Source organism: Podarcis cretensis (assembly GCF_951804945.1).
Source record: "Podarcis cretensis genome assembly, chromosome: 8".
Taxonomy (NCBI): Eukaryota; Metazoa; Chordata; class Lepidosauria; order Squamata; family Lacertidae; genus Podarcis; species Podarcis cretensis.
In genome coordinates, this window is record NC_137177.1 from 20,124,290 (window position 1) to 20,135,721 (window position 11,432).

Consider the following 11,432-nt stretch of genomic DNA (forward strand, 5'->3'; position numbering starts at 1 on the left):
TCCTATACATCACAATGTTTCAATAGCTTTAAAAGATAAGGCTATTCAAAATTTTGCTTGCAGATAACTGAAGAGGTGGTTTATGGTTAAAGCACAGCTCTGGATATATTTTTTTAATAGTTACAAACTTGATTTAAGGTATTTTGTTGTTGTTGTTGTTGTTTGTTGTTGTTTTAAATCCCATATTGCCATTTTTTAAGGAAAGCAAATATACCTCACATTACTTCACAGGCCGTGTTCTAGACAGAAAGCATGTGCAGAATGGCCAGTGTGAAGGTTCAAAAATTAAAAAAAAATATGAAGACAAAAATGCACACCACTTGGCAAGAAAGAGCAAGAAACCCCCATGGTGCCCCTTGTTTGGACTTATGGAGGAAAGTGGATCTCTTTTATTTACAAAAACATTCCGAACCCATTCCACTGCAATTTGGCAAGCTTGATCCACTCTGAAGGGACTCATAAATGTCACTCACTTTGTCAAAAGGGGAGAAGAGTTACAGCTGTTTTTAGATTACCCATTATAGCAAAAGGGGAACCACGGAGCTTCATTTGATACAACTCAGAACCCAAATTAAAGACCGAAGAGGGAAAAGTAGAGTGTCTGAAAACAGATCAGTAATTTTAAAATGCACAAACTCAGCTACAAGACAAATCTCGGGGCCTGCGCACACCCCTAAAACATACACAATGGATTAAGAGTGGATTTAAAGCTTCCATCTTGCCATTGAGTTAGGAATCCCTCTAGGGCATCAGGCCAGGTCAGAGGGAAGGGAAGAGCAGTTGGGAGGCAGGTCAATTTTTCCGGGGGAACTTGGGTGTGGAAATATTGCAGGGCTGTATATATAAAACCAGAAGGGACTCCTTAGGGATGTCTGAGCCTGGGCGACAACAGACGTGGAGGAAGAAAGGAGCAGAAAGGTAAGTGAGGTAGGGGCTAAAGGCAAGTGGAAATTTCTGCATCCTCAATATATCAGGAGCATGAAGACAGACAGGTGTTTTTACAAATGCACACACATAATGCGGCCAAGCTAGACATGAAATTGAATGCAATTAACTTGCATGCTTTTGTTACATGAAGAGCAGCATGGGAGAGCCTTAGCAACATCTGGGACTACAATGGATGGAGATGGAGGGATGGGGGGAGAGAGGGGGCGCGCAAAGGGCTTTACTTCTTTCCTCCCCCTGCCATGATACCAACAAAAAGCGCCCTTCCCTCATTGCTGTTTGCATTGAGACAGAAGCCTTCCTGGGCCATTTCCAGGTTATTAGCACATCTGAAATAGCTTAGTGAATGGCATGTCCCAAAACCAGGATGCGTGTCACACAAAAGTCACATGACCCACTTGAGATCACAGTGCTCAGAATGGCCGCCATGCTCTTGTGCAAAAAAACAGGATGTTCCGTCCCCCCACCCCCCAGACACTTGCAGGGTATAACATGTTGATATTGGATTGCAGAGATTTGGGTTCAAATGCTGGCTCAGCGATGAGGTTTAAGGGGAAGGGGCAAGTTGTAATTATGAGGACAGACAATAGTGAGTACAGTGCATTAGCCGGCTCCCCCCCCCCAAACCTGCCACTGCCAACATACATGCTGGCCCCATAACCCAACATTTACATGTGAGGTAGCCGTGTGTAGCGTCTATACATGCGAAACTGTGAACATGCCTAGGGATTCTCAGCATGAGGGAGAGACCCAAATTTTTCCATTCATGTGCAAGTGAGGCAGCCACACTTTGGAACTCTCCGTCTGTTGACGTTAGGCGGGTGCCTTCACTGTACTCCTTTCGGTGTCTGCTAAAGCATTTTTCTCCTGGATTTTAATTATTTTTGGGTGGTTTAAATATGTGGTTTCACTTTCTTTTCAGTGTTTTTTTTTTTTTTTAGTAAATCACTTTGAGGTTTTATTACAATCAGGATGTATATAAACATTGTGAAATAAATTGTCCAGCGTGCATCAATCAGAACATGCACAAAAACTGCCCGGTTATGCCATCGAAGCAGGACTTGGGGGACAGAGGTCTATTCCCCACCCAGCAATCAGAATGAGCAGGTAGATCTCCAAGCACAGCAGAGCTGGCTTACTACATTTTGAAGGCAGTGAAATGATAAACATTGTCATCTTAAGAGGGCGATGCCTGTAAGACCATAAAGTCCAGAGTCTAAAATGACCAAATCACCACAGAGGCTCCTAAATGTGGCTGATGGGGAGAGGGGGAGGTTGGATGGGCAGTGAGCACATCTTTGGTGGGGTGGCACAACACTGTGACCCCCTCACCTGTGCTTCCAATGGAACATCCACCCAACCTTCCAATATAGTGGTACCTCAGTTTACGAACTCAATCCATTCCTGAAGTCCGTTTCTTAAACTGAAACCGTTCTTAAACTGAGACACGCTTTCCCCAATGAGGTGTTCCACCACTGGTGCCCTTCCACTGTTTGGTTTCCGTTTGTAGACTGAGGTAAAGTTCACAAACCGGAACACTACTTCTGGTTTTGCGGAGTTCGTAAACCGAATCATTCGTAAACAGGACTGTTCTTAAACTGAGGTACTACTATATATTGGGCTACCTCATGTCACAGAATGAGTCCATACCTTGTGCACTTTTGATAGTTGTTGGGAATTTTGCAATGCAAGAGTTAAGTTCCGCTCAGGACCTCCTGATGATACCTTCCATTTTCCTAAGGCGGAAATGCTTGAAAACGCACCAAACTTTCCAATTCTATCACTTTGATTTCTGAAAATGCTTCTCCCGCCACATCCTTTGCTTCAGAATTCAAACTCTATGGTAAATTGTTGAGATATGCAAAGTGCTTAGATAGTTAAATAAATAAATAGAATTGTGTATCAGCTATCAGACACAGGCAAATATCAGATTCTGAAATCAAACCTCTTTAGTCGAACATCAAATGCTGAAACAAAATATCACAGGGTATCAAATCCCGATATCCACATCAAGTAACTTTGGCATATATGTAAAACACTTAGGGTGTAATCCTGTCCACTTACCTAGTGCTTACACCCAAGTAAACATGCCTAGAGTTGCATGGTCAGAGATTGTCTGGAGAATATTCCACATCAAGTGACGAAAATTCAAAGGAGCACTAGATTTTTCCTCTTCCAACTATTGGCCAGTTTCACATAGGCAATGGGGAAGAGTGGAACTGACAGGCAGGCCTCAGACCCAAAAAGTGTGATCCATTGTTAGGAGTTCTTAATGTAGGAAGGGGGAACCTGTGACGGTCCAGCTGTTTGCAGACTACAACTCCCCTTATCCCTGACCATTGGCCATCTTGGTTGGAGCTGATGGGAAATGGAGTCCAAAAACACTTGGAGGATCACAGATCCCCCTACCTCTGCTTTAATGGGATGTGGGTGAGTGGGAGTGGGGGGACATACACACAACTGGTAAAAGCATCTTTCCCTCCTGCATTCATGTCTTAATTCAATTTTATATGCCCTCTCCTTTCTCCTCAATTCCTGGGATGTTGCTTGTCATATGCTGCTGCTTGGGAAGGAGACGCCAATATGAAGACTTCCTTTGCCTTCCTGCTACTTCTGCTAGGTAAGTTGAACCGAGGCAGCAATCTGAGTCTCACCAGAAGCTGGTATATGGAGAAAGAGGCATAAACAAGACCAAGAACAAGTGAAAAATGCAGAGAAGTGGAGAAGGCCCATCACAAATTGGAGAGCTGCTGCAAAGCCTTGCTAAATTGACAGATAGATGTGGTGAGATCCCCCAGGGGAATCCACAGACCCAGAAAGCTTTCCAGAAGAGACAGCACTCTTCCCCTGAAGACTCATCATTGTCTTTCCTTTCTCTGTTATAGGTTCAGCTTCGACTTTTTGGTTGCATGAAACAAAAGTAACAATAAAAGAAACAAAAGAAACAAAAGAAACCAACGGTAAAGTCTGACCCTCATGGGGTGTCGGTGGAGCTTTCTCCAAAGAAATAGTATTTCTAGAAACCTGAGTTATTTAGCACTGATTTAGATAATGATGAGCTGGCTGAAGTCTTCTACATATCCTCCAATATTTCTCCCATGAAAATAGGGACATTCTATTCCATAACAACCATCATCTACCCTGCTCATCCAACTGGGTTTCCCCAGCTACTCTGAGCAGCTTCCAACATATGTAAAAAACATAACAAAACATTTTAAAAAAAAACATTCCTTATATAGGGCTGCCTTCAGATGTCTTCTAAAGGTGGTATAGTCACATTTCTCCTTGCCTAAGGGCATACCTCCATACCCTTTAACATTTCTCTGATGAAAATAGGGACGTCCTAAGGAAAAGTGGGGCATTCTGGGATCAAATCAGAAACTGGGACGGCTTCTGTAAATCTGGGACTGTCTGTGGAAAATAGGGACAATTGGAAGGTCTGCATAAAACAACTACTGAGACCAAGATGGAGGTTCACCTAGCAAAAACTCTTAAGCAGAGTATTTAGGGGGTCACTATTGTGCAAATCTTCCTTCCTTCCAGAATCTGGTAGCTGTGAGAACATAGAGAACAGTTTCCTTCCTTTTGAGGATGCTCTGTTATGCCACACAACATCACCCCTCCCCGATTTTCATAGGTTTGTGTCAGGTTTGAAGCATCAAAGTGTTTTCTCTCCTTTCTGTCCAGAGCACCTCCTGTATCCCTATGGGGAAGCTGCAGGAGATATGAAGAACCCCACGGCAGATGATGGGACGTCCCCTAAGATTCCCATTTTGGTACCTTTCACCTTCTACGACAAGACTTACCACAGCGTTTATGTAAGTATAATCCCTTTTGGCACAAAGCAAAAATGAATCACAGGAAAGGGGAACGTGACCACTGTTCCACTTCAGCCTCAAGTGTTCTGCTCTTAGGATGCCCATTATCCTACAAACTTCAATCTTCTTGTAGCCGGAAGAACAGATAGCCAATACTGTGACTAGAGGCTTATTATCTTTTGCCCTGCACTTTCCAGGCAGAAACTAATGCTTTGAAGTTCTATGTCAGAGCACTTAAAGGGTGGGTTTTCACAGGGAAAGCTCTGGAGCAAAAATAAAAAGAGTGCTTAGAGCTTTAAAGCACGGAGGAAAGGTTAGCGTAGATAAGCCCTAGATGTCAGGGAATGCTAAAATGATATACAGGGGTGTCGTCTTCTTTGGCAATCACTCATAGCTGAGCAAGATTGTCTTCCATAAACACAGTTTTAATAGTGAGTCCGTAAGTGACTGTGGAGGCCAATCCTGGATCCACATGTCCTTCCACAGTGGGGACATAGGTTTCTAGGCGGCAGTTGCTCATGGTGAGGGTTTGCCAAGTGTGTCTTCCTCTTAGCACTTTTCTTCCTTTCATCCTGAGTTTGAGCGTCTTCAAAGCCTATGACACCTTTGGTAAAGGCTGTTCTCCAACTGGAGTGCTTGCAGGCCAGTGTTTCCCAGCTGTCTGGGTTTATACTACCTTTTTTTAGATTTGCCTTGAGACAGTCTTTGAACCTCTTTTGTTGACCATCAGCATTACGCTTTCCATTTTTAAGTTCAGAATAGAGTACAGTGGTGCCTTGGGTTACATACGCTTCAGGTTACATACGCTTCAGGTTACAGACTCCGCTAACCCAGAAATAGTACCTCGGGTTAAGAACTTTGCTTCAGGATGAGAACCGAAATCGTGCTCTGGCGGCGTGGCAGCAGCAGGAGGCCCCATTAGCTAAAATGGTGCTTCAAGTTAAGAACAGTTTCAGGTTAAGAATGGACCTCCGGAATGAATTAAGTACTTAACCCGAGGTACCACTGTAGTTGCTTTGGAAGACGATAATCAGGCATCTGCACAACATGACCTCTCCAACAAAGTTGATGTTGAAGAATCATTGGTTTGACAGGGGTGTATCTAGGGGTTGGCAAGGCTAGCCCCTGCCAAGGGCTGCAGGCCCAGGGGGGTGCAAAAACGAGCCTCTTCACTCTGACTAGGAGCCCACTTGCCTGGCCATCACTCAGGCCACTCTTTCACTGCTCTGGGTGACCAACATCTCCTTACCAAGGGTGCAAGGGAACCTAGGTATGCCTCTGCTGGTAGGCAGAGTTCCCATGGACAAGGGATCTTACCTGAGGTCTTTTGACAAAGGGCAGGCTATAAATAGTGTGCATGTACAAATAGATAAATGACGCAGGACGATGCCAATCACTGACGGAGGTTCTCAGAAAGATGGGGGAGGGATGGGGGCTGAAAACCACCTGCTAGGCAATGAACATCAATTCATGCATAGGGACTCTCTGTGATCCAAATGCCTAGGCAAGGGGCAACAATGCAGGGAGGCTCACCTGGCACCTTCATTACATATCTTTTGGTGCCAGGCAAAAACGTTCCTCTTCTCCCAGGTCTTTGGCTAATTGATTGATGGCCTTTTAAACTACGTACGTGGGGGTTATTGCTTTGGTTTGTTACTATGGCATGTATTTTTGTGTTTTTATATTGTAAACTGCTCTGTGATCCTCAGATGAAGGAGGAGGATGCTGCTGGTGGTGGTGGTGGTGATGATGATGATGATGATGATGATAATGCATGAACCAGCTGCTGAATAGGGACTCTGGTTCAGATATGTGCATTCAGAATGTCATCAGCAGTGCAGCTAGCCTAAGCACGTGACCCCAGCAGCACAGTCTCACTTCCCAGTCATGGTATCGACCCCCTTTGCCTGTTACACTGTGCTGCTCCCAGAGTCTAGGAGCCGATACCCGGAGGATTCAGATCAGAAACTGAAAATTCTTAGCAGTGAGAAGGAAATAGCCCTTGGGATGGTTTGCTTGGGGGCACTTTAGCCTTTTGATGTTTATGCTTACGTTGCTGTTCTCTGCACCTTCACAGGTCAACAACAATGGGGTGGTTTCCTTTTCCGTGCCCGTCCCAGAGTACACCCCCGAAGCCATCCCCGTGGTAAACGGAAAGGCCTTTGTTGCCCCTTACTGGGCGGATGCCAACATTATTCTAGGTGGCCATGTCTATTACCGGCAGACGCAGAAACCAGAACTGCTGAGAAATGTCACCCGGGACATTAATAACTACTTCCCTGAAATCAGTTTCACAGCTACCTGGCTCTTCATTGCCACCTGGGACCGTGTAGCCTATTTCGGATCTTTGTCCAGTAAGGTAAGTCATTCCGCATTTAAATAAGAGCCTAATTGGCTCGGGCATCTTCCTTCCAGTTGGGCCTTGTCTGGGACAACATGGGCCTCTGCTCTGATACAGGCATTGGAGATCTCTGTACTAGATTATCACACAGCAGTGTTTCCCAAATTTGGGTCTCTAGTGGAGTCAGACCATTGGTCCATCTACAGTAGTTGAGTGTTATTATAGATTGGGGAAGGGGACCTCCTAAACCCTAGGAATTAAAAAATGGTAGGATTTTGATTAACTGGGAAGTGGATGAAAGAACAAGGTGCAGAGCTGTGTCAGATCAGGAATCCCTGGGCTTGCTTATGTTAACCAGTTTGGCTGGCCTAGTGAAGAGCAAATCTGTTAACATGACAAAAGGTGTTGATGGTCCATCCAAGAGGAATCCTTTGGCCTGGGGAGACAGATGGTGTCAGGGTAAGTGGGTGTGAGGTGACAGGTAAAGGGAGTCTTTTAGCAAGGTGTTCTAGGAAAAAGAAGAGGGGAGAAGAAAGACTGGGATCCATCGGCTGAAGGCTGGCTGGGAGAGATGCCTTTGGACTCCAGGCCTGCACTACTGTGCAAGCCTCATCTGGAGTGCTTGTTTCAAGCATAACCACCAATTTTTACTTGCATACTCACTTTTCAGAGTCACTGGAAATCAGTGTATAGCACACAAAATATCTACAGCTATCCATCGGCCTTCCCCAACATGATGCCCATTCCCACCCACCCATTATGGTTGGGGATGAAAGAAGCTGGAGTTCAAAATTAAGAGTAGGCCTTTTAGGGTTAACACATACCAGAAACAGGAACCGTTTCCCCAGGAAGCCACTCTTGAAATTAAGGTGCAAAGCAACCCTAATTTCTATAGATATTTTGCCCATCATAAGCAACTCCTAACTTTGTTGAAACATGCATCCCTTTCTTAAATGCAGCTGTAGCACCAAGAAGCCAAATGCGCATGGAAGAGCATAGCCAGCCAGCAGCTACAGCAAAGAGGAAAAGATATAGGCCAAGGAAATTGCCATGAAATTCATTGTGTGTCTTCTCAACCTCACTCTTTCTGCTTGTCTTTGCTCCAGGTAAACACCTTCCAGGCTATCTTATCTACTGATGGCCATGTTTCCTTTATGATGCTCAACTATGCAGACATCCAATGGACTACAGGGGCAGCAAGTCAGGGAAATCCCAGAACGGGTTTAGGAGGAATCCCAGCACAGGTAGGCCCACGCTGTGACCCGAGAATTTGGTTCCAGGCGGTACTCTCAGAAGAGCTGCTCAGAGACCCTTATGGTGCCAGAGTGAATGACATGCTTTTTCATTCAAATCCGGGAACACAGCTAGCTGACTTATTTCATTGGTCTGGTCTACAATGGTCTAACAGGCAGTGGCTGACACTGAGTCAGGCTATTAGCCCATTGAACCCACTGTCGTCTGCTCAGACTAGCAGTGGTCCTCCAGGGTTTCAGCCTTACTTGAAGATGCTGGGGATTGAACCTGGGACTATCTGTTGCAAAGCTCTACCACTGAGCTGCAGCCCTGCCCAGGCTTTCAGGGACAGATCTTCCACACTGGCAGCTACTAGCAGGGGTGGATCTTGGGGTCTAAAATGTCAGCAGTACCCTGTGTGATGCTAAAATTGTGCTCCATTCTAAATCATTGCTGCAGTGGCACCCTAAGTCTCTGCTCCCACTGTTGCCACACTCCCCCAAATCCACCTCTGCTGCTACCTGTCCTTTCCAACTTGGGATGCCAAGGACCTTCTGCAAGTTGAGCCAGTATTTTACAGTTCTCATCACAGAAACCAAGCCAAAGCCATCTGGGTGCAAACCAGCAATCCTAACATGAGTTTTGCTAAGGGATATTTCTTTTTCTAAAAAAATAAAATTTTATTTGATTTTCAAGAATATAAACATACAACAAAATCTATTCCGAATCCAAATATCGAGATTACTTTGAATCTCCTGACTACCCCCCATCCCTTCCAAGGGTCCTGTTGATCCTATTTTCTACTGCATATCAATACTTCTTCACTTTTTTATCTTTCTAAATTATCCATACATTCTGTTACATTACAAGTGTGTTTAAAATCCTGCCAATGTTTTAACCTGCTTACAATGATGTAATTTACAATGATGTAAATTATAAACTTTCCCTGTTCTTTTTAAAAGTTCTTGTCTTCTTGGTTCCTGAACTTCCCAGTTAATTTTGCCATCAACTTGGTTTGCCATTTTTTTCTGGTCGGGGGTTGTCTCTTCCTTCCATCTTGCTAAGGGATATTTCTGACCAGGTGTGGCAAAGCAGCAAATGACCGCCCTGGATATCTCAATATGTGGATGGAAACAGTGCTGGGCCAAATATCTGACAAGCAAGAAACTTGGATATTGCAGGATTGGTGAATCTTTGGCCATTCAGATGTTGCTGAACTACAATTCCCACCATCCACAGCCAGCTTGGTCCAAGTTCCCCACACCTGAGTATTGGAACCAAAGGAGAGTTTAAGTCAGGGATAGGCAACCTGTGGCTGCCCAGATATTGTTGGACTACAAAGCCCATCATGCTGCCTGGGGTGAGAGTTGGAGCCCAACAACAGCTGGAGGGCCAAGGTTCCTCATCCCTGATTTAAGTAGTTCTGCAGCAAAAAGCCACTTTCCTTGAGGGAGCCCACCTTAGTGGAAGTCTCTAGCAGAGCAACCAGTTTGTTGATAGCTCCTGCAGTAGTTCAGGAACCCTGTCCATCCTGCAAGTGCTTGGACTCCATCCCTGAGAGGGAGAGACCCTGGGAAGATTCCCTGGAAGTCCAAAGTGTTGTTGCTTCTTGCCACAAAGCAGCATTTGACTGCTATGCATGTATCAAGCTGGTATTGTGCTTATTTCAGGCCGGCTTCAACAGCGGCGATAACAAGAACTACTACAACATCCCTAGCTCCCGCACTCCTCAAGTCATCAACATTACAAAAACTAGCAACGTGGATGTGCCAGGACGCTGGGTGTTCCAGGTGGACAATTTCAAACCGGCTGGAGACCCTAAAGAGCTTACGCCTAAGAAAGAAGAACCAGAAGTCCCCCAGAAAGAAGAGGACCTCCCTGAGCAAGAAACAGGACATCACAACCATGAGGACAACCAGGAGGTTCCTGAAGAACAGTCACATGTGGACAGTGATGAGGAGGAGAGTGATCACTGTGAATGGTAAGTATGTCAAGCCAAGGCCTGAAGGGTTGGAACTAGCTGGCTTTTCCTGGAAGTTGACAGGAAAAAGCTTCACAGGGCATTGTATGGAAGCAGAGACCATGCCCTCAGCCACACGCCCTTCCTGCATCTCTCCCCCCCCCCCAGAAGATACTGCAGAATCCTTTCACATTATTTTCAAGCTTTTGCAAAATCTCACCTTGAATGTGGTCCTTCTTACCATTTCAATATTATAGGGAAGTCACTTCCATATGTTATTTTGCAGAAACACTGGGTGAGATCCAGCTAAGTCATACACAAAGCAGATGTTCGCAGAGTAGACTGTATTGTTTTCAGCAACTGCTAAAAGCATTTTTGTTCCAGCAAGCCTACCCATTGTAGCATGCAATTTTAACACATGCTCTTAGTATGTATAATTGTTTTAAAATGACTGGTTTCATTCCAGGTTTTGTTTTTAATTGATATTTTTGATTAATCTTCTAGATACTCCACAAATACAAACACTTTCAGTAGATAACCTTGAAAGAAAGACTTTGTTGCAAGTCCAAAGCGATATCCCCCTGTACAGTGCACACTGTGTGTTCTGAGCTTGCAATTTCTTGCAGTATGAATGGACAATGTAGATAAGTAGGGGACAAACTCAAGCTGGGATTCTGGGGCAGGCCTTAAAATGACTTAATTTTCTTATCAGTAAAAACAAACATCTTGCCTCTTTCCCCCACTCCAGATAAGCCACTTTCCTCAGAAGACCTTTGCTGTTGCCGTCAGAAGAGAGAGACAGCCAGGATGTAGAACTATCCCTCTGTTGCCCTCTAGAGGCTTTCTGCAACTGCAGCTTAATTGTAGTGTAGCAATAAAATATTAAGCTCTTCTAGCATTGTAGTTGTGCTATGTATCTCAAGAGCGGGGGGAAATCTGAAAATGTTATTTGGGGGGAAATCTGTGTGTAATGACACACACACACACACACACACACACACACAGAGAGAGAGAGAGAGAGAGAGAGAGAGAGAGAGATTGCATATATAAAGGTGTGTGTGGGGGGGATTAATTTCTAAATTAGTAACATAGGAAGCTGGATTATACATCAAACCTTGGGTCCACCTAGTTCAGC

The 11,432-nt window shown here is 44.8% G+C and overlaps 1 protein-coding gene across 2 annotated transcripts; it reads left to right on the forward strand.

Moving 5' to 3' along the window:
* Positions 1-412: 412 nt before the first annotated feature.
* Positions 413-11,192, forward strand: LOC307221599 (sushi, nidogen and EGF-like domain-containing protein 1). 2 transcript variants are annotated; one of them, XM_079986255.1, is made up of 8 exons: positions 413-918; positions 3,518-3,565; positions 3,831-3,905; positions 4,633-4,763; positions 6,841-7,122; positions 8,211-8,348; positions 10,008-10,318; positions 11,046-11,192. In XM_079986255.1, coding segments are annotated over exons 2-8 (975 nt in total). In that variant the 5' UTR covers positions 413-918; positions 3,518-3,528; the 3' UTR covers positions 11,047-11,192. The 2 variants fall into 2 exon arrangements, with proteins under 2 accessions (XP_079842381.1, XP_079842382.1); XM_079986256.1 differs by lacking the exon at positions 413-918 and adding an exon at positions 969-992.
* The last annotated feature ends 240 nt before the right edge of the window (positions 11,193-11,432 follow it).

Excerpts from the sequence above, each read along its gene's own strand:
- LOC307221599 (XM_079986255.1), top strand. The coding sequence starts at position 3,529 with ATGAAGACTTCCTTTGCCTTCCTGCTACTTCTGCTAG. Across the intron at positions 3,906-4,632 it reads AGAAACAAAAGAAACCAACG|AGCACCTCCTGTATCCCTAT; the intron begins GTAAAGTCTGAC and ends CTTTCTGTCCAG. Across the intron at positions 8,349-10,007 it reads TAGGAGGAATCCCAGCACAG|GCCGGCTTCAACAGCGGCGA; the intron begins GTAGGCCCACGC and ends TGCTTATTTCAG.